General features: G+C 39.6%; 2 protein-coding genes across 6 annotated transcripts in view; both read right to left on the bottom strand.

The window, feature by feature from the left end:
- The window catches only part of LOC114458869 (uncharacterized), a 218,649-nt gene extending 208,517 nt beyond the window's left edge, over nucleotides 1-10,132 (bottom strand). The window contains exons 1-2 of one of the 2 annotated variants that reach the window (XM_028441246.1): nucleotides 9,842-10,132; nucleotides 300-708 (exon numbers count right to left, since the gene is read on the bottom strand). In XM_028441246.1, the coding sequence (XP_028297047.1) occupies nucleotides 300-708; nucleotides 9,842-9,866 (434 nt within the window). In that variant the 5' untranslated portion in view covers nucleotides 9,867-10,132. The remainder of the gene's footprint in view (nucleotides 1-299; nucleotides 709-9,841) is intronic. The other variant, XM_028441244.1, reaches the window with a different exon arrangement.
- Nucleotides 10,133-10,171: 39 nt separating this feature from the next.
- LOC114458867 (ATP-binding cassette sub-family A member 2-like) overlaps nucleotides 10,172-26,714 on the bottom strand; it is a 65,845-nt gene continuing 49,302 nt past the window's right edge. For 2 of the 4 annotated variants that reach the window (XM_028441240.1, XM_028441241.1), the window contains exons 35-48: nucleotides 26,554-26,669; nucleotides 26,344-26,491; nucleotides 26,137-26,260; nucleotides 25,919-26,051; nucleotides 22,869-22,989; nucleotides 15,491-15,669; nucleotides 15,131-15,272; nucleotides 13,445-13,579; nucleotides 13,106-13,209; nucleotides 12,808-12,900; nucleotides 12,004-12,106; nucleotides 11,370-11,507; nucleotides 11,070-11,285; nucleotides 10,172-10,948 (exon numbers count right to left, since the gene is read on the bottom strand). In XM_028441240.1, coding sequence (XP_028297041.1) covers nucleotides 10,913-10,948; nucleotides 11,070-11,285; nucleotides 11,370-11,507; nucleotides 12,004-12,106; nucleotides 12,808-12,900; nucleotides 13,106-13,209; nucleotides 13,445-13,579; nucleotides 15,131-15,272; nucleotides 15,491-15,669; nucleotides 22,869-22,989; nucleotides 25,919-26,051; nucleotides 26,137-26,260; nucleotides 26,344-26,491; nucleotides 26,554-26,669 — 1,788 coding nt within the window. In that variant the 3' untranslated portion in view covers nucleotides 10,172-10,912. The remainder of the gene's footprint in view (nucleotides 10,949-11,069; nucleotides 11,286-11,369; nucleotides 11,508-12,003; nucleotides 12,107-12,807; nucleotides 12,901-13,105; nucleotides 13,210-13,444; nucleotides 13,580-15,130; nucleotides 15,273-15,490; nucleotides 15,670-22,868; nucleotides 22,990-25,918; nucleotides 26,052-26,136; nucleotides 26,261-26,343; nucleotides 26,492-26,553; nucleotides 26,670-26,714) is intronic. The other 2 variants (XM_028441242.1, XM_028441243.1) reach the window with 1 other exon arrangement.

Below are 26,714 nucleotides of genomic sequence, written 5' to 3'. Positions count from 1 at the left end.
TTTTTAAATGTGCAGAAGTCTTTGTGTGAAATACAGGGCATAATTTTGCCAATAATGACAGATATGGATTTTTTGATTTTTTCAAACTGATCCAGAATCAGGATAATGATCCAGATCCTCTCCAAAATTTAACGAAATCCTCTTTGGTCTAATGGCTATCTTTGGTTAGAATTCGGTCAAAATGTGTTGAACACTTTTGACAGGATCCTGGTAATAAACAAACTAATAAATAAGTAAATAAAGGCTGTGGAAATATTACCTCCTTGATTCCTTGGTGGAAGTAAGAAATAGAAACTAACCTTTCAAAACTCTGCTGTGGTGGAGACGACATCAGAATCACAGAGCGATGGAAGGATTCCTCATTGAACATGTCCAGGATGTTGCTGATCATCATCTTCTGCTGCTTGTTGAAGTGTTCAGGCTGCAGGGCCAGCAGGAAGATGTGAGGGCGGTGATTACAGCAGCTCTCTATCATCTTCTTCTCTAAGGTTTTGGAGAACATTAAGTCTGGTGTTTTGGAGAACATTAAGTCTGGTGGGGCCACCACAACCATCTCTGTCTTCTTCATCAAATTTATGGGACCTCGTAGACTCGTGCAGTGGTTAAATTCATGCTGCTCACTGTATCCCAGCACCAGGCTGAGAACTTTGTTTCTCTCTGAGTCATTGTTACAGAGCAGGAGAACCCTCAGCTCTGACTCCTCCGAGCCTGCGATACAACAACAGATATAAAACAATGAGAAACCATTAAAACAAAAGCAAAAAAAAAAGTAAAAACAATAAAGTGATAAAATACTGTAAAAAAGCCAATAATATACAATAATAAAGGAAAACTTCCTAAAGTTTCCTGGAAAGAAGCCATAGAAATGAGGGCGTTTGGAAGAAATATAAAACTCTTTCTCCTGGTCAGTTCTAGACAGACTGTCTGAAGCCGACCAGATTAAAGCTCTAATCAAACCAAAAAAAGAAAACATGGCCTGAGCCCAGAAGTACACGAACTGAACCCGTCTGATCTGAATGAAGCCGATGTCTCTTTAAGCTCAAACCTGTTTCAACCTGACACATTCAAGTGCACACGTGCAATGATCCAATGTGAGATGCTTTAATATCAGCTTTATTTACTAGTCCCTCGTTCTACATCTAACTATAAACATGACAAGCAGCTTCATGTGACGCTACATGTGTCTTTCTCGCACTAAAATCGAAACGCATCACATGACCATTTATTTACCGTGCAGTAGGGGTTGAACAGGCTAATCGACTAGCTGACTTTAGAGTTGTCTCGCGACTTTGTCTACGTGACGTCGACTAGTCGCAGTACCTGACTTTTGCTCAAGATGGCGGTGCAACACAGCAAACATGGGTGCTAGTACCCCTGCACTACAAGGCAGCACAACATCAAGTGTTTCTCGCTCCTTCCTGGTTTTTGCTCAAACTGCAGCTGGTAGGCAGATACTACGGCTAAAATACATGCTAACATTAGCTGTAGTGGTCACATGTCTGTGTATTAAGCAGATCTGGAAGACATCAGCAGTGCAGGACAGAGGCTCCGTTAACGGGGAAAGACCATTGTTGTGCCAAAATCTGTGACCCGAAGAAATCTGTGACCGGAGGTGGCAACCGTTCCAACCCCTGCAGCTTAAACAGCGGATATTTACTCCCCCTTAAACACGTTTGTAATTCTTCTCCAGTCTGCATCTTAAACAGCATCATGTTTAAGAAGGAGTACATGTATTTTAATTTTTAAATTTTTAGATACAGTGTTTTTTGTAATTCATACTTTGTGAGGTACAGTTTCTTGTGTGATAGAAGCATATATAGTAGCTTCTCCATCGCTTTAAACCTGGTATCAGCCATGATAACTTAACAAACACAGAAGTCAAAACTGATTAAAATATACAGTATATGCAATTTATATATGACCATATTAAACCAACTGATGAGCATTCCTTTCCATGATATGTCCTTATTAAAACGTGTGGGATGGATTAATGCAATTTGGGAAAACCAGAATGTTTTTGGAAAAACAATTGATACAAAGTTAAACTACGATTACTCAGCGATGCAGCAGAAATACAATTTCCAGAAAACCAATAACATGTTTTAGAAATTAAAATTCCACACTGTAAATATATTTTTGTGAGTGAAATAGATTTCTTAAATTATGTTTGTTTTCCAAAATTATCATATTTTGGGAATAATGACCAGTATAATTATAAACATTTCATTGAACTGGTTTCTGATGCAGCACTTGATTACTGTTATGATAATGATGATCTATAATAATGTATTTTGAAGGAAAAATACCCCCCAAAAAAGAGAAAAATGAAGAATATGAGAAATTTGTTCATAATTAATATTGTGTTTTCACAAATAAATGTTTTTCTGATGCAATGCTTTTTACATTTTTGATGTCACTAGATGTTACGACTGTTGTCGTATGTCAGTTTTGTTTGTGTGCTACTTGTGTTTCTGTGTTGTGCGCTGTGGGGGGTGTCTCTCTATCAACAGCCCAACCTACGTGGTCTGTGAATAACGGGTCCACTTCGGATTGGCTGAGCTTCGGTGGAGGGCGGCTACAAAAAGACCCAGATGACGTATGGTGTGCCAGAGGTGGTTCAGAGGGCGGGTCATCCTATACCCACGCTCCAACCAGCACGCAGCACGTCCTTCTGCCCTTTGACAGCTGACAGCGAGACCGACGCGGTGATACGTTTTCTTCAGTTTGGCCCAGGTGGCTCGGAAACTTATGTTCTTTTATTTGTGGGTTCTGCGTAACCCAGTTTGGTACCTATTATTTTTCTTATGTGGCTCAAATAAATAGCCCAGTTTGGAAAAGATGTGTTGGCGTGCTGCTGGAGGCTGGTAAAGGATGACGTGTTCGTGTGCCGTTCAGTGGCTCCTAGGCTGAGCGTAACATAGACAAAAACTAATAAACAACATATTATTATAAGACATAGAGGCAAGCTACAATGACCTCATGTAAAAAATGTTCAATATTCACGAGTGGTGCAATAACCCAGAGTTGGGTTTCAAATTAATAATGAAGAAGTTGCATAAAGAAAAATTGTTTTATATCCCAAAAAAGGAGTAATCTTTATACTATAAATTAAAACAGATCAGATTTTTTTTTCGTACATTCCCACATGCAGTTATGGGCCAATGAAAATAGTAAAACAAAGTATTTTTTTCAGATTTCAAGAGACTGTCACCTATGAACCAATGCATATTTAAAAGAATATATATAAATAAATAAAATTATGACAAGGTTCGACAGTTAAATAACATCTCTCTTTAGTTTTAGTTTCTTTTTAATACATTTGACGAAGAAAAAAGTTGCCTGCAAAAAATTAACTAAAATATTAAAACTACTACTGCTACTAATAAATTCACAATTATTCTACATATTTGAAAACAAGATTTTTATGTCAGCTGAATGTACAGCAAGTGTTTAAAAGCATTTCTGCCAAGAAATAACATGGCTGGTCATCTACACACCACAGAGTGTTTCCTCTTTGCTGTGCTTTTACAAATGTATTCTTTGTGGTTCGTGAAACCAAATTTCACAACCAACAAGTTAGCGGAAATGTTTAGCTCCCGCCTCTCTCTCCTGCTTGTGTGTGTGTGTGTGTGTGTGTGTGTGTGTGTGTGTGTGTGTGTGTGTGTGTGTGTGTGTGTGTGTGTGTGTGTGTGTGTGTGTGTGTGTGTGTGTGCGTGTGTGTGTGTCACACACGTCACTCAGTCACATTAAGGAAGGTTGTGGTCATTATACAGGGTGGATTAAAGACTGAATAAAGGATTGTTTTATCCTGTTCTTCTCCGTGTTATTATCACATTATAAAAAAGTTTAAAAATAGCAGGAATTAGTGCTGGTCTCGAACGTTCTTGAGGGAAAATCACGAGTCCGAGACGAGATCGAGACCTTTAAAATTTGGTCTCAAGACCGGTCTTGACTACTACAACAAACAAACTAAACTTGTTATTATTAATAATTAGTTAGTCTAGTTTTAATAAAATAAATAAATAAATAAGTAGTTTTACTCCCGCCCCCCAAATGGATTGACAGGTTGTCTGAAGTGTGACACAGGGCAGGCAGCTAGGACCTGTTGTTTACTGTTTACTGCTGCAGCACATGGCGTCATGTCTAAACAACCAAACTAATGATCTGATGCCCAGGGAAGAAAAAAAAAAAGGAGAAAGAAGAGGAGGAAAACGTGGAAAAGCCAGAGATAATCCAGTGTTTGAAGATTTATGACAATTTATTAATCCATGATAGTCAAACAAGCTAGCAGAGCAACCATGCTAAGGCATGTTAGCAGCTAGTGCTAAACAGAAACAAATAAAATACTAGCTTAACAAAAACATTGATTGCATGACAACAGCGGTCTATACATTTATTTCATTGTAGTTTAACATAATTTTAAGAGAATTATGTATTATTATGTACAGTACATGTAAGGAGTGACGTCACAGTTTGTGTTTTATACAGGGTGCCTTATTTATTTAATGTATTTATCTATATATGTGTATAAATTACTTGACATGATCTATAGATAGGTAAACATATTACAGATGCATAAATTATTAAGAATAAATTCTAATTTAGCAGAGACCTTTTTACTTTTAATAAAACTGTATTGTTTTATTACTTAAATTTAAAGGAGAAATCATGAAGCAAGGCAGAAAACTTAAAGGAAAGATGGTGTTTATGAACGAGAACCTGACGAAGCAGAATGCAAGTATTGCATGGAAGGCACGACAACTGAAAAAGGGAGGAAAAATTGTGAAAACTTGGACCAGAGGCTGCAGGATATACATTACACCCCCAGGAGAAGAAAATGGAAAACCCATTCTAATCGAAAGGATGGAAGACCTGGAAAAATACGAATGAGGTACCTAAACGACAAGAACACTGATAGAAATTATGGATATGGAAAGAATCACTAAAAATCATTCACAACATTATCAACAACATCAACAACGGGAGATTAATCAAGTGGACGAAGTGGACCCAAACAACTTTTCACACTGGAAACAATACACAAACTGTTATTACTATACAGAGACTGAATTCAAAGTAGAAACAAAGAAGGAAAAAGGTCTGTCACTTATTCATTGTAATTGTTGGAGTATGTATGCAAATTTTGAAGACACTAAGGATTACATCTCCACATTGTATTGGTTTGACATAATAGCACTGTCAGAAACTTGGCTCAAAGAAAAAAAAGGCATGGAGTTTATGATAAAAGGATATAAATTTGTCTATAAGAACAGATTACACAAGCCAGGAGGTGGGGTGGCACTATTCATAAAAGAAAATATTGAGATGGAGATTATAGAATCGATGAGTTTAACCGTGGAAGGAGTGATGGAATGTATAACAGTGAAAATTACAAGTCCAGAGGGAAGTAAGATAATAATCTGTTGTTTGTATCGTGCACCTGACTGTAAAATAGACATATTTAATGAGAAACTAACTAAAATGATAGAAGAAATTAAATATAAGAGATTACTGATATGTGGAGACTTCAATATAAACATTTTAAATCCTTTAAAAAATACCCACATTGAAGACTTTATTAATTACATGTACACAAATGGATTAACAAAACCAACCAGAATTAATAAACACAGCTCAACACTGACAGACAACATCTTCACAAACATACAAAACTCAGATCTAACGAGTGGTATATTAATAAATGACATCTCTGATCATTTACCAATATTTATGATACTCAACACTAAAAAGAAGATGAACCTTGAAAATCAAAACTCATTGACATACAGAAGACTGGAAGGACAAAAACAACTAGAAAACTTTAAACAACAGATAAAAAGAGAAACGTGGGAGAGTGTTTTCAATGAAGAAGACGTGAACGTAGCATATGACACATTTACAGACACAATAACAACAATATACGATAAATGCTGCCCTTTGAAACAAATAACAATCAAAAGTAAAACAAACAAAGTACCATGGATTAATAAGAAAATAGCCAACGTATGCAAAAAGAAAAACATATTATATAAAAAGTATATTACAGAAAAAACATTGAAAGCAGAAGTACGTTATAAAAAATACAGAAACAAAGTCAATAATTTACTAAGAGAAAAAAAAGAGAATATTATGAAATACAATTAAAAGAGAATAGAAACAAAAACAAAAAATTGTGGGAAATTATAAACACCATAACTATGTGCAAAAGCAAAGAAAAAATGCAGACCACTTTATAATAAACAATGTAAAAGAATACAATAAAAACATAATAGCACAAGAACTCAACAGTTTTTTCATAAATACTGGAAAAGACACGGAGAAAGGGATCAAACAACACCCAACACTTAAATGGAACCATTTTGACAATGAGAAGAAAGACATTGATAAGTATTTCATATTGAAGAAGTAACAGAAGCAGAGGTGGATAGAATAATTACAACCTGTACTTCAAAAAAATTCAGAGACGTTAATAATCTAACTATGAGTCTAATAAACACCATAACAGCTGAAATAACCAATTTTAGGGCCAAAACTGTTCATTTTATACATAAACGACATTTTCAAAGTCTCAAATTGCCTCAAACTAACGTTGTTTGCAGACGATACAACCATCCTATGCTCAGGTAAAGACATTAAAACTCTAATAGAGTCAACAAATGAAGAACTATCAAAAATCCAGACATGGTTAGATGTAAATAAACTAGCCCTAAACGTCAGCAAAACAAAATTCATCAATTTCGGAAAGAAAAAAATAACAGGAGATATAAGACTGAAACTAAACATGGAAATAATAGAACAAGTAAAAGAATATAGGGTACTAGGAGTGTGGATGGACGACACGCTGACCTGGAAAAAACATATACAAATAGTTAAAAACAAAGTTGCCAAAAGCAGTTACATCCTATGGAAGCTTCAACAAATCCTACAAACCAAATCACTTAAAACAATCTATTCTTCACTCATAGCATCACACTTAAATTACTGCTCTGAAATATGGGGTAATAACTACAAAACGTATCTTGAACCACTATTTAAACTACAAAAAAAAGCTATAAGAATTTTACATAAAGCACCACACAACGCACACACAAACGAACTATTCGAGAAGGCAAAATACCTAAAACTGCGAGAAATAATACACTACAACACACAAATACACGCATTTAGGGCCTCATCTAAGAAACTACCACATCAAATACAAAAACGTTTCACATACAATCTAAATTCCTATGACTTCAGACATAATAATGTGTTTAGACCAGACAGGGTCAAATCGAACGTTGGGAAACATAGTACTGTGTATAGAGCCATGAACCTCTGGAACAGCCTTGACGCAGAGACACAACAATCCATAAATCTGACAAGATTTAAGGAGAAAACACGGAGGATATTCCTACACGCATACAGGTCCCAAGTCAACTCTTCATCGAACAATACAGCGACGACATGGAACTCATCAACTGGTCATTGAGCGCCATCGACAAAATCTTCACGACGAGGCAATTGCTACAGCACAAACCAGTGTGTCCAAAGGACACATACCCAAGTGGATATGTCATGGATGCACGAGGGAGAAACCAGATGCTCTGTCTCTCTCTACTGACGATGGAAGATGTGGAGGACATCTATCTGCTAGGGGTCATGATCTTTGGCCTGCTAATGATGGGAGTATGTGCATGTGCCTTTCTGATGTATCGTATGCTGAGGCGACTTTCCAAGGATATGAAGGTACTTGGAAAGGAAAAAAGGAAAATAATTTTTTGTTTGGAGGGTTGGAGGAACGTAAACAACGACTGGAAAAGAAAGCTCGAGGAGATACGGAGAAAAGGACAGTCAGGAGGAGTAACAACAGGAACAATGACTGCAGACGAGAACACATCACATAAAAAAGGAAAAAAAAAAAAACGTTAATGAAAAGATGAAATTATGGTATGAAGAAGATAAGAATGTTTGACCAGGGAAGAAACGAGGTTTGATGTAAAATTAGCTGTGCAAAATGCTTTTTTCCGTTGCCCTTTGCAACATGCAAAAAAGACAAAAAAAAAAAAAAACGATGATGTGATTTTGCTCTGAATGTCAAAGTGAATTTCTGTGATTGCAAACTTGTGTTTTATTCGTATTCTGCGTCTATCTACTTCATAAATAATAAATAACTTTCATCTACTTTTATCTGCTTTGTGCCACATCTTAAATGTGTACAGCTTTTTTCTATTTATAAATATCTAAATATTTATAAATATCTAATCACATCAGGCGTATCCTATGACTTGGTTTGATTGATAGACTAGCTAGTGGGTTCACATTCTGTTTGTCCCCTTCTGAAATGTGACGATGTAATCAATGACTTTGCTGGCAGAAAAACCACTAGAATAAACTAGTATGGCTGGACTAAAGGATGAATGGATGGGGCTTTTTTAGCTTGTGTTGGTTAAAGCTGCTTTATAAATCACCACCACAAATTCACGCTATTTTTACTAAATAGTTTCCTTGTGCAATACCTCTGCAAACTGCAATTGTTTAAATTGATGTGTGTTCATTACTGCAATTTCAGTATTGATATGTTAAATCTGGAAGTTTTGCATCTTTTCACAAAATGTGAATGTCAATAGTGAAATATTTTAGTCATAAGTATTTAAATAAAAAGAATACCAACCCACCACTATCTGTCTTTTATTTGTATTTTGTTTTTGTGCAATGCATTACTCTAATAATATTAATAATTTATATTTTGAACGTGTTACTAAGATCTTTAAATTGACTTTTATTTACTTGTTTGTGTTCTTTTATATATGTATGTGAAACCTTTTCATCAAAATTAAATAAAATGTCAAAAAAGTAATTTTGCTCATGTTTTCTCCTCATGTAAAGCATCTTTGTGGATATGGTAAAGACCACTATGCAAGTGTTAGAAATTATTCTGATAACAATATAACAATGATGTAAATATCAATTAATTGGTTTAAAAAAAAAACAGCATAGAAGGGGGCGCCAAAAGAAAATCTCGCGTAGGGCGCCAGAGAAGCTAGTCACTGGCCCCCACAAAGTTAGAAACGGCTCTGCCCATAAAGGTGCGTTCACACCAAACGCGAACGCTGCGCTGCAGTTGCTTCCATCACCCCTTATGTGTCGCTTGTACATAGTGGTGTTTTTTTTTTTTTTACCAGGGAACAATGTGTGTGTGTGTGTGTGTGTGTGTGTGTGTTGAGCCGGTGACAGGGTAAAGAGAAAGAGAGAGGGTTGATCACTTGCTGTGGTTTTCAAGAAGTTAACCACTTTAATTTTGCCCTGATAAATTGAGGAAGTTGTGCAGCCTCCACAGCAGCCGTTTGCACTGTAGCGGGAGGGAGTAGGGTGTGGCTGCAGCCTCCGCTCTACAGACAGTGAAGGACGAGAGATTTGTTGCTTGAAGTCGCTTAAAAAGTTCACATTTTTCAACTTTGAGCAACAAGGTCGAGCATGAACTCGTTGCTCAAATTACACGTTACGTCGCTTTAGGAGAGATAACTTGAGGTTGCGTCATTTCCTTTGATTTTAATGTAATCGAGTTGCTTCAGTTGTGTTCGGTGTGAACGCACCTTTAGTCTCGTCTCAGCCCTAGTCATGACATCACTGTTGTGATCTGACACTTTAATCTATAAAGATTGATTGATCAGTTTTAGTTGTTGAGCTATACCTGCTTTATTTGTTCAGTGTTGTCAAGGAATAAGACTCAGTAGTTTGTAGTTTGCATGAGAAGACGCTTCCACATTTGTGGACTTCTACGTGGTGTTTTTTGGTGTTTTCAGTTTTCAGAATAAAAGCTGTTTTTAAAGCAGTTTGTGACGATTGGATCTTTACTCACCGACTGTTGAAGCTTCCTCACTCATCACTCAAAGACCTTCAGACGTCTCAAAACCTCCTGATTTATAACCTGTAGAAGCTCCCACTAACCACGAACTCACTCAAAAATGAAAGTGTTGTGGAGATTCTAGTGATGTGACTATATACTTCTCGTCGGAGGAAAGAAAAAGTGACGTGTAACTAGCATTTCCTGCCTGTTAAGCATTTCCTGCCTGTGGTAGAAGTTAAGATGAAGGTTTTCTGAGATCTGAGAAACACGTTCCTTATCTCTGATTAAACATGGCGGTGGGTAAAGTTTCTGTGCTTCCTCTGAGAAGAGAAGAAGAAAAAGAAGAGTGTTTTTCTGCTTTAATGACAGAAACAGTTCACTAGGAAAACATCAGGACAGTGTGTGACCACACAAACAGTAGATCACATGCAGCAATGGAAAGCACAGCAGTGAGTTAGTCTGTTATTTAGTAGGAGCGCCCCCTGCAGGTCTCAGGCCTCGTCTGCACCTTTACAACAAAAGAAAACCCTCGTACGCAGACTTTTACAAACGTTTTCCACCACTGTTCAGCCAAATGTCATCACAAACAAAACAAATTTAAAAACAGCAAACAAACCTCGTCTCACATGGCTAATCATTCATTAGTCCGTCTGTTTGTTTACTCCAGTAAACAATAAACATCTTTGGATCTTATTGGGTTTGTTCATACAATCACACAAACAAAGAACAAGTGCACAAACATCTTGTCATTTCTGTTGGTTAAAGGAAAGAAAACAAACAATCTTTCCATCTCTTCTTTGTTTGTTTGTTTACTTAAACAGTAAACAAATGTCTTCACCTTTTCATCTGGTTGTTTGTTCATCAGTTCATTATTTATGGACAGCGTGTGCACGAGAAGCAGGAAATGTCTCCGCTAAACTGACAATCATCCTCGCATCACGCAGGAGGCCAAAGGTCACCCTCAGAAGGTCAAAGGTCACCAGCAGGAAGTCAAAGGTCACCCGCAGGACGTTGGTTCCTCCCAACGTGTCCCTCGGTTCTGACCAGAGTTCAGATCCTCCAGAGAAACGCGTCCATCACCGCTCAGCAGAAAGTGTCTGTGCTGAAGGAGAGCTGCACCTACACACACACACACACACACACACACACACACACACACACACACACACACACACACACACACACACTTTGTTCATTTGATCGATGAGTATTACCAATATTGTGGTTTATTTGTTCTCACCCGCTCCTCTTCGAAGCTGATCAGTCCTTCGTCGTCGTCGCTCTCTAGCTCCTCCTCCTGCTCCTCTTCTCCAATCAGAGCGCTGAGCTCCGTATTCGCCGGCCGAGGTTTGAGCAGAGCGACGATTCGCTGCAGGGAAGAGGGGCGGCCACCAGAGGGCGGGACTTCCTGCTGCTGCAGGTTGTCGCTCTGCTTCTTGGCGAAGTTGACGAACACCTGTCGTGAAGGAGAAGCTAACGTCAGACGGTGCTGCACATGTTACAACTAAGAAGCTAACAGTGTGTGAGGAACATGTCTGACATTGTCCAGGGTGGTCTGACTGACGGAGTAATCCTGGATGTTCAGCACCTCCACCACCTGCTCCATCTTACTGAACACCTGGTCCAGGTCGATGCGCTCCGCCTTCAGCTGGAACTGCACCTTGGTGTGATGTCGCTCCTGCGGGCGCAGCACACACAGATGTCAGTTTAGGGGGGACGGTAGTAATGTATCCCCCCACTTTATGTTAAGGGTCATTTTGTCGTCACCACACACGTGTGTAGACCATTTAACACTCTGTCATAAACGCACAATCACACATATATTTTATTTATAATGTATTTGGTAACACTAAGTTTATTTGTTTTGGAAGCATTCTCAACGCCTCATTCCCCCAGAAACCCTGGGTGGGAATCATTCAAATTGTTGTCGCAGCTCTCAAGGTTTTTATTTAATACATGACAATCACAGGAAACATGAAATAAGTGCCGCAGATGCATTTTATAATGACCTTATCAATAGTAAAATCAATTCTAGCCATCGTACCAATTGCTTCTCAAAAGTCAATTTTACTAATAGTAATTGTTCCCCCATTTTTCAAAACAAACAAACAAACAAACACTCCTGAGGTTTGGCGGAGGCAGTGAGGCGTGTCGCCAAGGTTACCGTTGCTTACCTTCAGCACGGCTTCGGGGAAGTTCCTGCTAAAGAAGCGAAGCACGTCCTTCACATTAGAGCTGCTCTTGGTCCTCACAGTGATCATGTAGCCATCTCCAAACCTAAAAGACATCAGAGACCTTCAATAATGGACACAACATCTATTTACATTTACACACAAACTGGCTAGCTGGGTTTACATTACAGATTTTCGCAAAATAAAAGCAATGTTTCTAAAGTTTCTACAAAGTGTAATTGCTCTTTGAACGTGTTTCCATTGAAGGTTGTTTTGGTGCCTCATAACTGAAGATGGACGCTCCAAACCTCCTCATAACACTCTGCATTCCTTTCTTATTTCATGTCTAATGTGGCAGTAATAATTTTTAAGTATAATGCTTAAAAATGTCTTGGTCTCCTCTTCTGTCCTCACGTACCACGTCATGTGACCAGATACATCATGTCATGTGACGTGTATTTGCGAAAAAAGTGTTTCCATTGTGCTTTTGCGATACATTTCTATAACAAAACGTCTGAAATTTCTCCAGATGAAAGAATGAAAACTTTTTAGCGATATGTGGTTTTTCAAAATTCAGGTGTTTTCATTACCAGTTTTTATTGAAATATTTAGATTTTGTGCATTTCCAAAAGTAATGAAAACACAACTAAAGAGAGCAGAGCCTCTGTGTGATGCTGCAGTGACTTCAGTGGTGTTAGAAACCAGCTGGTAATTGTGTTAACTGGTGACGGAGTGTTAGAGGTCAGACATCAGTTAACACGGGCACCGGTTTGAGCAGAACAGCAGTGATGGATGAGGACTCCTCACCTGTTCTTCAGGTGCTGTATGCTGCCCAGACACTTGAACCTGCCGTTCACCATGATCCCCAACCGAGTGCATAGGGCCTCACACTCCTCCATGCTGCAGCAAAAACACACAATGTAAAAACTCAATGCGCTTTACATGATCAAAAGGTGCAACAGAAAACATTCAACAGCTTAAAATCAATAAGAACATTTAAAGTCGGCAAAAAAACAAAACAAAAAAACATTTAAAATCATCAGTAAAATCATTTAAAATCATCAACAAACACATTACATCAACAACACAGGGTGAGGCGGCGCACCTGTGTGATGTCAGCACCACTGAGCGTCCTGTCTTTATGATGTCTAGGATCAGGTTCCAGAGGAACCTGCGAGCCCTCGGGTCCATCCCAGTGGTCGGTTCATCCTGGAAACATCAGAGAGCAGGTAAATCACTTCAACTGGTTGTCATAACAACTGGTGACTCTTTACTGCTGTCTGACCCACTCATTCATCACAGCACATTAACAACATTCATTTACAGCTTTCCCTACATCTGACAGTCACAGGATAACATGATGACCAGTCAGAGCCTAACAGCAGCTGCTCCTACACACAGCACAAGGACCAACATGTCAGACTGACTTTGATGGAGTCCTCACCAGGAAGACGAGTGACGGGTATCCGATCAGAGCGATGGCGGTGGACAGCTTGCGTTTGTTTCCTCCACTGTAGGTACAGGAAGGTTTGTCTGCGTACTTTGAAAGCTCCAGTTTGTCTAAAGCCCAGCTCACAACCTGCAGAGAGGAAGAGCAGGTTAGACTCATCTGTGGGCGACGCCTGCTCCCGATCGCTATAATAAACGCCACGATAAACGTGTGTGTGTGTGTGTGTCTCTCTGTGTGTTTGTATTGTCAAAAAAGGTGGTAAGATCAGTGCGTCTCTTGTTCACTGGATGGACATGATGAGCTGAGATGCCTATTACTCTTTAGATGCCAAAGAGAATGGTTTAATAAACCAGTTTTTATACTTTATCCTGTGTTTTTTAAGCTTTGCTGTTAAGAAAATATGCAAGTACAAATGAAACTATCTTAATCAATGTAACTTTTCACATAATCGATCGTATATTAACATAAAGGTAACATTTTAAAGTAAAAAGGCCACATAGAAACATCTGAAATGCATGTATTTGATATCAGTGTGTTTGTCATCACTTTGTCTTGTAAGACATGTAACTTTTGAGTTAATGAGATGTTTCTATATATCATAAAAATATATTTTACATAAAGTCATGACCGAGAAAGTGAAAAACTGGGACAAAAGGTTGACAGCAAGACGAGGCCAGAGAAGGTTTTTTTTAAGACTCTTATGAGCCACAGTTCAAGAGAGATGAGTGCGGCCGGAGACTGACAACACATACACACTCATGGAGAGAGGAGGAGAAAAGGAGAGACCAGCCATTGGTCCAGTTTATAAACAAATGTTTGCTTGCAGAGCATTGCATTTCTCTGGGGATCAAGAAGTCAGGTGGATGAAGGAGCTGAGACCAGATGAAGTGGAATCTTCTGGACTTAGACTAACACCAGCTGTCCTTAGGAGTTGGGACTTTGCATCCAAACTCTGCTTTAGACACAGCTAAGATGGATAACTAATCAAAGTTAGTTTATATAACCATGGGTTAAATTCTAGTTTTAATATCACATATGCAGCATAAATAACTGTCTTTATTTTAAACTGTGTTCCTGAGTGTGTTTATGTGCGTCTGTGCGTGGTTGATGTGGTTTTAACTATGTAAAGCATTTTGAGTTGCACGTTGTATGAAAAGCACTTTACAAATAAAGTTTGATTGATTGATATGCTTTTTACCAGTGCTATGCTATGCAATTCCCCTCACTCATAAATAAAGCTGAGTTATAAAAAGACAAAGGACTTTTCCCTGAATTAACTGTATTTGTTTCAATAGTTAACATCTGAAAGTCTGCCTTAAAAGGTTGTATCAAGTTAATAAACATTGTCCCAGTCAGTTTTCCATGCCTCTAAAAAAAGACAAGGCCAGATACCAAGTGCCAAGATCAGAGGAAGGCTTCACGTTAAGCAACGTGACCAAGATCTGACCGAGGCCAAGGCTGACATCCTGAAGATGGAATATCTGGAGTAATTGAAGGGCAAGGAGCCGTGATGTTAGGGAAATAGTCCCAGGCTAAATTTCCTCAATGATATCAGTTTAAACAGTCCACTATAATATCATGGAGTAATACCCTATCAGGAGGACTCTTACCTTTTAAACAGAGAAGCGATCTCACAGTGTGTGTGTGTGTGTGTGTGTGTGTGTGTGTGTGTGTGTGTACCCTCTCCTGGTCCTTCCAGGGAACTCCTCGTAGTCGAGTGTAAAGCTCCAGATGTTCTCGAGCCGTGAGGTCGTCAAACAGAGCATCAAACTGTGGACAGTAACCGATGCTCTGCTGCACATGCAGAAGGTCCTTCAGAATGCTACACACACACACACACGCACACACGCACACACGCACACACACACACACACACACACACAGACACAAACACACTCATTGTGGAGGAGGCCATCCAAAGGGGTGGGGATTAATGCTTGTGGAAACCACAAAAGCTTGACTTATTATCACAATGTGCAGGAATATTACCTCACAAGCCTGTTTGTATGTGTGTGTGTGTGTGTGTGTGTGCCCTCTGACCTGCTCCCACTGATGAAAGCCTCTCCTCCGGTCGTGCCCTCGTCTCCCGTGAGCATCTTGAAGGTACTTGTTTTTCCGGCTCCGTTCACTCCCAGCAGGCCGAAACACTCCCCTGGTCTCACACCCACACACAGACGGTCCACGGCCAGGATACGACCCAACTTCCTGGATTTATACACCTGAAAGGAAACCGGGTTCATCTGATGTCAGCACAGGATTTGAGGAGGCCACGCCCCCTTAGTGCTAGCTGCTCGTGCTCAGAAGGCAGTCATCAGTTAACACAGACACCAGTTGGTGCAGAACAGCAGTGAAGCTGGACCTGCCAATGGTGTTTGACACAGTGAAGGATTGGCCAACTCTCCCAGTCTGTATACTGGTTTATAGTGAGTTATAATGGTTTTTACTGGTTTATATTAGTTTATACTGGTTTGCATTTGTGCGTACTGGTTTATATTGGTTATACTGGTTTGTATTAGTTCATATTGGTTACACTGGTTTGTACAGTTTATATTGGTTTACACTGCTTTGTATTGGTTTGTACTGGTTTTAGTGTCAGATATTAGCAAGGCCCACGGGTCATTTCTATACCTGTCGCCCTTGTTTATAAAAAAATAATCAATCCTTGAATAGAACTTATGTGTTACTGAGTAAAGAGTGAAGTCTTTTTTGGTAGAATTAATGTTCTTCCATATATCAATCATTCCCATCTCAGCTTTACAAACCTTGCCAACTGTCTTTTGTTTTTCCTCATGCTTGTTGTGTCTAAATTCTGATTTAACACTATGTTGAAATCCCCTCCGCAAATTAAAATTTCCATTGCTATTATATTGAACATAAATCTGAAAAATTGTTTATCAGTTTCTGGGGGGGCATATACATTTACCAGTGTGACAGGTTCATTTTCCAGTTTCCCCTTCACAATTACATATCTTCCCTCTTTATCTTGAGTTATTTTTTCACAAAGAAATTTAGTTGAGTTGGAAATGAATATAATGACTCCTCTTTTATGTCCTTGCTTACACGTGCTGTGGTATGAATTCCTGTCTGTGATAGATGTGTCTCCTGTAAAAATATAACCTGTACCCTCTATTTTTTCAGTTTTGTCATGACTTTTCCTCTCTTTATCGGTGAATTCAAACCATTTATATTAAGCGACAATATTTTCCAACTGTTATATACCATTATATCAGATTATTACATCTGCATGTTCACCCAAGCAACTCAGAACCAAGCAAAAAAGAAACATTTTATCAACAATATGAACAACATCGTACTTCCATACGGGGGTACTCACCCTACTTCCCCCAAAGTCCCTGTTGGAGGCTGGATAAGAATCCTCATCTCACATTAGAGCCCATCCCTAGACATTGATATATAACCATCTTGAGGCTCTCTCCCCTGTCGAGAAGTGTCCAACATTTTTTAAACTTGTCCTCTCTGTCAGTTGGTAATAAATTACAATAGTTATAGTTAAAGCCCCGGTTTACTGATAATCTCCCACTAAGATGTTTTATTTCTATGTAAATTTAACCTGTTTAATAGCTATTATTGCTCTCTGCCTTATCCCAGTCATATTTTAATCATTTCACATTTATTGTAATCTTACCCTAACCAGGTTTTACAATAATAGTGTTTTTGTCCATTTCTCCAGATGAGTTGTGATTACTCCCTCTGGTAATCCTGTAGTTTCTCCCTCGTTCGCTGTGCCGTGTCCTCGTTCGATCCACTGTCTCCCACTCGCTGCCATCCTTGTGCTCCGAGGAGTCTCCCTTCCTCTCATCCATCGATGTCGTTCGGCATCTCCGGTGAGAATCCTCTTGCGCTCATATCCCGTGTGACTTCTCCAGCGTAATCATAACTTTTTACTCCGTCATTCCAGTGGATTCGTATTTTTATAAACGGGGTCTGGAAACGGGTGTTTTTCTCCCTTAGTGCCTTCTTTATGCCCAGGTATGATTGACGTTTCTGAACAATCGCAGGTGGATAATCGTGGACAAACCCGATTATCTTTCCTCCCACTTTCACCTTCTTCTGCCACACCTTTTTCAGAATCATTTCTTTGGTTTCAAACTGTAGGAGGTTGATTACTACTGATCTCGGAGGGGCACCTGTGCTCCGCTTTAGTGGCGGAGTTCTGTGGGCACGCTGTATTTGCAGTTCTATTTCCTCAGGAAGCTCCAAGTGTGCTTTCAACAGTTGATCTACGTAGTTCAGCATTGAGCTTCCTTCGGTTTCTTCTGGTAGACCGAATATGCAGATGTTCTTTCTACGTGACCTCGTTTCCTACTCCGTTAATTTGTCTTGCATATGTCGGGTCTGGTTTAGTAGTTTCAGCAGTGCTTCGTTCGCATCGGTATTACACTCCTCCAGCTCGGTTATACGGCCCTCGGCTTTGGTTAGCTTAGCCTTTTGGTCTCGTAACTCTTTGTTGTTTTCTTGGAGTTTGTGGTCAATTTCTTCTCAAAGCGAAGTCAATTCTTGTTTCATTTCACTCTTTATGTCATTCTTAAATATTTGCAGCTCCTCTCTGATGTTTCGGTGGAGGTCTTTTATGTGATATTTGCTAGCCCCGCTCTGAGGGCCTCGGTGTGGTCTGGGTTGTCTATCCCCACCGTGTCGTCACCGGGTTCTGCTCATTTCGATCAGGGAGCGCTGCCATCACAGCCTGTTCCTGTGTTGATTTCTTGATTCTGCGGCTTTTACGTTTAGTATCGCCACTCATTACGAGATGTAAACCATTTGTATATCAAGTTAAGTAGTTTTCGTGGCGCTTTTTTAACCGACTACGAGGAGCTCGAAACAGCGCAGCTGCTCACATCGCCATCTTCCCGGAAGTCCCATTTGATAATCTATAACAATATCCAAGCTGTACCTACATTTTTTTCCATGGCCCCCAATCATTTAAAAAATGCCCCCATTTTTAGACTACGGAGGCCAAAATTGCCCAAGTTGACTGAGCTGGCAGCAGCAAAACAGCAGAGCTCACAGATAAAATTATTTACTAAACATGAACTTTTTCTTCGAAGAAAGGATACAATACTTCAACAACAAACTATCATTTACCATCTGACTCTGGCTCTGAGGTAATCATCTACTCATTTTTTATTCACTGGCTTAACTAGAAAGCTAAATAGCAAGCTAGCTAGCTACAAGTAGCAAGCTAACTAGCAGAAGAATGGCTCTTTCACAACAGAATACAGCAGTCTTAAGATTAATGAACTGGAGACTACAGTGCGAGGAATACACGTAAACATTGAGATTAATGGACACTTTGGATATGATAATGATACGACTGTGTCGCTGTTACAAAACAGCAGAGTGGATAAAGCTAACTCGTTACCAGCTTGTGCTAACAAGGCTATCAGAGCTAGGGAGGATCCTGTTCCCGTTGATAAGCCAACAGGTGCAAGTCCTCCCTGGAATACCCATAGAGTTAAGCCTAAGAAAAAGTCATATCCACTTTAAAGGCTAACAAGCCGAGCAAAGCGCCCTGATATCAGTAATGAGACGGACTGGCCTGCACTCTCTTCTCAGACTGCAGCCTTGACGACAACTCCGTTGTCTGCCCAGGCATAAAAGTAGACATCTGTTAAAGGCAGGAGGATCACCAAATCACAAACCCAGTTTTATGTAGAACAGGATAATCGATTTGCCCCACTGCTGAATGACCTAGGATCTCGCTCTAATGAGGTCAACACACAACCTTCTGGAAATGCAAAGACTGAAAGTGCTTCAGGAAAACAAAAGCGACACGGTAGGCCAAAGCAACAACCTCACACACTGATAGTGGGAGACGTTTCTATTAAAGATGCCCAGAAGATGTTTCGCAACAACGTGAAAGTTATCTGCTTACCTAATGACACAGTATCAGACCTGGCTGACAAAATCTTGCATACTGTGGCAGATTACCCACATTTGAAGAATGTTGTGATTCATTTTGGATTAAATTATTTAGCCAAGGAGGAGTCTGAGGTGTTAAAGCAGAATTTCACCCATCTGCTAAAAACTGTGAGCTGTTTGCAGCCTAAAGTGTTCATCAATGGCCCGATAGCCCCAGTCCGCAGAGGAGAAATTCTCAAGGATTTGCTCTCTGAATAATTTTTTATCTTTGGCTTGTGCTGCCCTTTCACTAATTTTATAAAGAATGTTCAGATTTTTTGGGAACGTCATCATCTTTTTAGAGCAGATGGACTGTGTCTAAACAAGGCTGGAGTGAAACTTTTCACATCCAACTCATTTTACTTCACCAGTCACTTGTGCTATCAGTCCTGATAAAGACAGAGGACAATATGTTCCATCGGAGAACAAAATAACAAGGAAAGAACATGGAGTCGATGAGCTTCCATCAAGAAATGAAAATCAAAATCGCCAAAATGAAGAGGTCAGTATCTCTAAAGGTGTTGATATCTCTGCTGTTGATGTAAGAGACTGAGCTCTATCTGATCGTTTCTGTCTTTTTTGACTTAGAGACTTTAACATCTGTTCCCCCTACTTTTGTGTGTATATACAGTATCTTGTTGTTGTGTATCTTGTTGTATCGTATCTTGTTCTACTTCTGTGTGTTTAAAGAAAAGGCACAAAAATGACAACATGTGCACAGTTCATGGAAGCCATAGCGATGACACCAACCTTGAGTGCTGAGACAGATGATAATCTTTTGGATGAGTTTAATACAAAAGTCTGTAATGTCATAGATGTGGTGGCTCCAATCAAAACTAAGAAAAAACCAAACACAGAAAACACCTTGGAGGAGGACTGAGATAATGCAGAATTTGAAATCTGACTGTAGAAGAGCTGAGCGTAAATGGAGATCAACAAAACTCCAAATTCAACTAGAACTGTACAAAATAAGTCTACGTAATTTCAATGATGGCTTGTTCAAAGCGAGGAAGCAATACTTTTCTGAAATTATTGCTAAAAATGTAAACAACTTTTGCACATTGTTTTCTGTAATTGAAAAGCCCACAAACCCCCCAGATCAGATAGCCCCTGAATTACTGTCAGCTGGAAAATGCAATGAATTTGCTGTATATTTCAATGAAAAAATACAATCAATAAGGTCATACATCAGAACAAAATAACAAAAAGCTTGAACAGCTTTAACCACTGAGGGATGAGTCAACTACAATGTTAGAGTTTATTACAGTGAACCCAAAAACAACAGAGGAAACTGTTCAGCAGCTGAATCCATCAACGTGTTGCCTTGACACAATACCCTCAAACTTCTTTAAAACTGTTGTAAAGTCAATTGTCACTGATTTGTGTCAGATAATTAACTGCTCATTCCAATCAGGCACCGTACCAAAATCCCTGAAAGTAGCTGCTGTGAAACCTCTGTTAAAAAAGACAACACTGGATGCCTCTATACTGGCTAAATATAGACCAATCAGCAACCTTCCATTCATAGTCAAGATCATTGAGAAGGTGGTCTTCAACCAACCGAGTCAATTCTTAACATTAAACAAAATATTTGATACATTTCAGTCAGGTTTTTGTTCTCATCACAGCACAGAAACTGCTCTTTTCAAAGTGATCAATGACATAAGGTTAAACACTGATTCAGGAAAAATATCTGTTCTCGTTCTAATGGATCGAAGTGCTGCATTTGACACTGTAGATCATACAATTTTGTTGCACAGATTGCAAACATGGGTTGGACTAAATGGAAAAGTAATGCAATTGTTTAAGTCCTACTTGGTGGAGCGAAGTTATTTTGTAAGCATTGGAAACTTTGAATCTGACAGATTACCAATGTCCTGTGGGGTTCCTCAGGGCTCTGCTCTTGGACCTCTTCTGTTTAGCCTTTATATGCTTCCTTTAGGACTCATTTTACAGAACTGTAAGGTTGATTATCAGAGCTATGCAGCTGACAGACAACTATATCTATCACTGAACCCTGATGATTATGGTCTCATAGAGGTGTTGTGTGAATGCTTAGAAAAAGTAAACTGCTGGATGAGTGAAAACTTCCTTCAACTAAATCATGACAAGATGCAGGTGATTGTCTTTGGTAACAAGGAAAAGAGGACTGCTGTCAGCAAGTATCTTGAGTCTCAATCTTTAAAAACTGTTCTGATTGACTCGGGTCTGACATTCAGCAGTCAGATCAAATCTATCACAAAATCAGCCTTCTACCACCTAAAGAACATCTCCAGAGTGAAAGGTTTAAAGACTCAGAAAGATAAGGAGAAACTGGTCCATGCTTTTATATCCAGCAGACTGGACTATTGTAATGGTCTTCTGACAGGAATCCCCCAAAAGAGCATCAAACAGCTACAGCTGGTTCAGAACGCTGCAGCTCGGGTCTTAACCAGAACAAAGAGGTCAGAACACATTTCTCCAGTTTTAAAGTCTTTACACTGGCTCCCAGTCAGCCTCAGAATAGACTTTAAAGTTCAACAGCTGGTGTATAAATCTGTGAATGGGTTTGGTCCAGAATACATCAGTGAAATGTTAGTCAGATATGAAGCAGGTCTCTCAGATCTATGGACACAGGTCAGATAGTGGAGCCCAGAGCTCACAGTAAACATGGTGATGCTGCGTTTAGTTGTTATGCTGCAAAAAAGTGGAACAAACTGCCAGCAGAGCTGAAGTCAGCATCCAATTTGAACATTTTTAAATCATTGTTAAAGGCACTCTTTTTAACTACTGCGTATGATTGAGAGGGAGATTTTTGGTCATGTTGTTGTTGATGTTTGTTGTTGATTTTAAATGTTTTTACTCATGATTTTAAATGTTTTGTTGCTGACTTTAATGTTCTTATTGATTTTAAGCTGTTTTCTGTTGCACTTTTTGATCATGTAAAGCACATTGAGTTGCCTTATGTATGAAATGCGCTATATAAACAAATTTCCTAATTTCACACCATGACTGGTTTATACTGGTTTGTACTGTTATACTAATAAAACTGGTTTACACAGCTTCATATTGGTTTGTACTGGTGTATACTGGTTCATATTGGTTTGTACTGGTTTATATTGTTATACTGGTTTACACGGCTTTATATTGGTCTGTACTGGTTTATACTGGTATTGTTCATTAAACCTGGCAGTAATGAAGGTAGGTTGATGCCATACGGGATGACAGTGTCACAAAGTTGTAGCTGTATTAGTTTTTTCAGGCTGATTGCTGACTGTGTTGATGTTTTTATTCCTCTGATCTATGACCCCCCAGGTCACGCATGCACAGTTCCAGAGTGTGAAAAGCTTATCCTATGAGATAAATAACAATGTGCTTACTGAAATCCTACCTATGTGTCTGTTGTAATTTATTAATACTGACTTATGTTATTTACCAGTTTGCCACCTGGAATGCTAATTTCCCGGTTTGTGAGTTTTCAGTGCTAATGCTAACCGCTGTCGTTAGCAGAGCGTCAGACCTTGGTCAGGTTCTCGATCTTCAGCATGTCGTTATCGGCGTCTCCTCGCAGAACTCTTTGTCGCTCACAGGCCACGTCTACGTCATCGTCATCGATGGGCTGACAGCTGACCGCCACTCTCCTGAACACACAGTCAGAGGACATCAACCAATCACTGATAACATAGCACCGCCCCTTTACCCTGTCACCCCACTCAGCCAGCACCGCTCCAAGCTAAGCTAATCAAACATGTGGGACAAATCTCTGGTAAATAGTTCCTTCACAACCTTAGAGGAAGAAGCACATTTACAAAACAGGAACAGATCTATTCTCTATGGGGTGTATTCTCCCATCTGGACTTAAGCGCTTATTTGCGCGCTTGCAGTTACGCGCTTCTCTTCTACGCGTATTCTCCGGTCCAGGCTGCTGACACACCCACCGCATGTAAGGAGCCAAATAGCGCGTATGTGTGAATGAAGGCGGGTTGAAGGAAAGGAGGCGGTGATGTCATTTTATTTGGGCTGTCTAGAAATCACGGAACCTGGAGTTTTCCCAACGCTTGTAAATGTCATTGAAATCCGTGAAAATTATAAAGTTCACTTTTAATTTTAATTTAACACTCATCACCCCCGAGGCAGCAGCTCCTCTCTCCTGCTTCAGTGAGACGGGCAGTGCTGCGGGAGGCTTTCTAAACGTACCGGGGCAAAATTAAAGCGGTTAACCTTGAATAATCCTACTTTCTGAGTGAATTCATCCTTTAGTAACTCAGTAAGTTGATCATTTATACCGTAAAAACGGCGCTGTTTATGATAAGGGAAGTGATCAGCCAGATGTCTCCCGTCACCCTGCGCAAGGCGCACACACGCACACACACACGCATGCATGCATGCACGCTCCCTGGTAGTAATGACGTCATTGGAGCAAGTGACCAAAAAGCACTACAGTGTTCAAGCAACTCATCACGGGCGATAGAAGTGACTGTATTATAAATGCACCATTAGTTTGTATTGGGCTGCCGTAAAGCAGTACGTCTGCCACCGGGTTTTAGGCAGGAAAGTAAGTGCTGTTTTCTGGCCAGAGACAGCAGGGGGGGTGAAAGACCCCCTAATCACCACATAAACACTTGTATTACCCTCACAGGAACTATGAGAAGGATTTATTAAGGTGAAAAAGTTACTCAGTTCTGCTTTAAGTTGTTTACTTCAAAATTTCCCAAACAAACAAAACCATTTCACAATTACCAATAAATAAGAATTTGAGAAAGTTATTTAATCAAGTCAGTCATTTAACACAGTGCTTTACAAAGTGTGTAGCGCGCCCCCTGGTGGGGAATGGATGTATGACAGGCGAGGTGTGATAAATGGGAGGAATTTTTTACTTTCATGCTATTAATCCATCCATTTTCAGACCCGCTTGTTCATGTTAATCAGGGTCGCGAGGGTCTGTCGGTGTTTATCTCCGGCTCTCAATTTCATGCCAATTGTCTTAAAAACTATTTCTTCTTTCTTCTATATTTCTTCTTTCTTGGTTATTGGCATGTTGCAATCAAGTTCAATAGGTGCATATCGCCATGTACTGTACATGTTATATTTTATTAATTTGTCCAGCGTATTAAAGCTGATATCCGGAGTTTCTGAGAAATCTATGTTTATATATCATTCTTTTGAAATGCAAAAAAACAATTCTTTTACTATGGTCTACTGCAGGGGTGGCCAATCTTGGTCCTCAAGAGCCACTATCCAGCATGTTTTAGATGTTTCCCTCTTCCAACACACCTGATTCAAATGACCAAAATCGTTATCAGGCTTCTGCAGAGCTTGATGATGAGTTAATCATTTGAATCAGGTGTGTTGGAAGAGGGAAACATCTAAAACATGCTGGATAGTGGCTTTTGAGGACCAGGATTGGCCACCCCTGGTCTACTGCCTATGGTCATTCATATACGTCAATGTATATAAACCCCTCCTTTGTCCTATAGACCCCTATATAAAGAGAAAACATAGAGACGTTTCTCAGAAACTCAGGATATCAGCTTTAAAGGATATACGCTCAATGTGCTTTTACTCCACCTTTTTTCATTGACAATAAAGGTCATTAAGACTAAACAAAAGGCCTCCACACAAAGAAAGTAATAATGAGAAGCCTAAAAGTAAGAAATAATGATAAATTATTAGACAAGGGAACAAAACGTAACGTGGAACTAAAGTGCACAAATGTTTATTGTGGTCGGCATGTAAGTGTAAGATTGTAAACCATGTTTCGTTATTTCCTGTATTTTTGACTACTGCACTTTTACATTTGTTTTTTATGCAGTTAAGTCGTTCATTTAGTTTTTGAGTTTTCATTTATTTATGAAATGTGATGTTACTTGCATTATATTCAATTCAACTTTATTTGTAATAGCGCAATTTACAACAAAGTCATCTCAATGCGCTTATCAAAATATAAAATTCATAATAAGAAAGAGAAAACCCAACAAGATGAACAAGCATTTAGCAGCAGTGGGAAGAAACAACTCCCTTTTAACAGGAAGAAATCTCCAGCAGAACCTGGTTCAGAGGTGCATTATACTTGTTCTCTGGTAGTTTATTTCATACGTGCAGTGAATTTCCTTTTTTGTTTTCTGACACAGATTGCAAACAATGTATTTATTACCTACATTTTAGACTACTGCCCTTTTAAATTAGTTTTTTATGCAGGTGATTGATTTAATTTATATGTTACTTGCTCCCTATTGAAAATGTGTTATTTGTCAGGATTATTTGGAAGGCAATGGGCACAGACGGAGCTTGAAAGTTCACCTTCGTTCAAAGAGGGGAACATACAAAAATGTTTGAGAACCACTGATTTAACGACTAAAATGTTAAGAAGGAAATTTCTCATTATTTGATGTATTTAGATCCCGGACAAGCCCCCAAACTGAAGAGATGGGGGGCTTTGCAATGACGGAGACGAAAACCAAAAGTGAGGAGTTGGATTTAAAGACGAGTAAGAGAACAGGACCTGAGAAATTCAGAAAAGATGAGAGACATGGACAAAAACAAGTATTAGAAATATATAACATGACTCACGGCGGTTTCCTCAGGAAGTTGTACTGGCAGAGGATGGTGATGAGGAAGCCCACAAATCCCTCAATCGTCATGGCGACCAGCCCTCGCGTCACAATGTCCCATTCAAAGGGAGACTTCATCTTATCAAACTGTCCTACAGGCACACATGGGTTTGTTGGAAGAGTGAGATGAACTTATTTAAGTCAGACTTCACATGTAGGATTCAGAGAGCAGCCAACCTATCTTGGCGTAGTACTCGTTGATGTACTCGTTGTAGGCCATCTCCATCAGACCGTGTCCCAGGTTGTAGTTTGGGAAGATAAGGAAGCAGGACTTAAGATAGCTGTTGACCTTCTTCAGATCCTGTGGGAGGAGACGGACGTGGTGAGTCCACGTACACACTGAGGCGCAGGACGTGCGTGTGTGTGTGTGTGCATCACTCAAACCTTGTCGTGTTCAAAGAGCTGCAGCAGGAAGGTGGCCACGGTGGCCGTGATGCCGATGAAGAGGTTGATGACGATGAGGAAGACGTACGCCGTGCTGGGAACCTCGAACCAGAAGGAAGCTGGATACATGATGGGAGTGATGGACCACCTGAAGAAGCACAAAGCATCAGCGCCAAACTCAGAGCGAGCACTGTGTGCATGCATACTCACCCATACAGCAGGAAGAGGGAGAGCACTGCGGGAAAGTTGGTTGGTGACGTGTAGGCGGGAAGGTCGAACACAAACAGAATAATAACACAGCATGTGGCCGGCACCAGATAGTTGAGCTGCAAGGAACAATATGTTAGAGGTTTTTAGACACGCCCACCTGT

The sequence above is a fragment of the Gouania willdenowi genome, unplaced genomic scaffold (assembly GCF_900634775.1).
Source record: "Gouania willdenowi unplaced genomic scaffold, fGouWil2.1 scaffold_1_arrow_ctg1, whole genome shotgun sequence".
Classification (NCBI taxonomy): Eukaryota; Metazoa; Chordata; class Actinopteri; order Blenniiformes; family Gobiesocidae; genus Gouania; species Gouania willdenowi.
The sequence above is the reverse complement of the archived record's forward strand: the minus strand, read 5'-3'. Positions and strand labels throughout refer to the sequence as shown.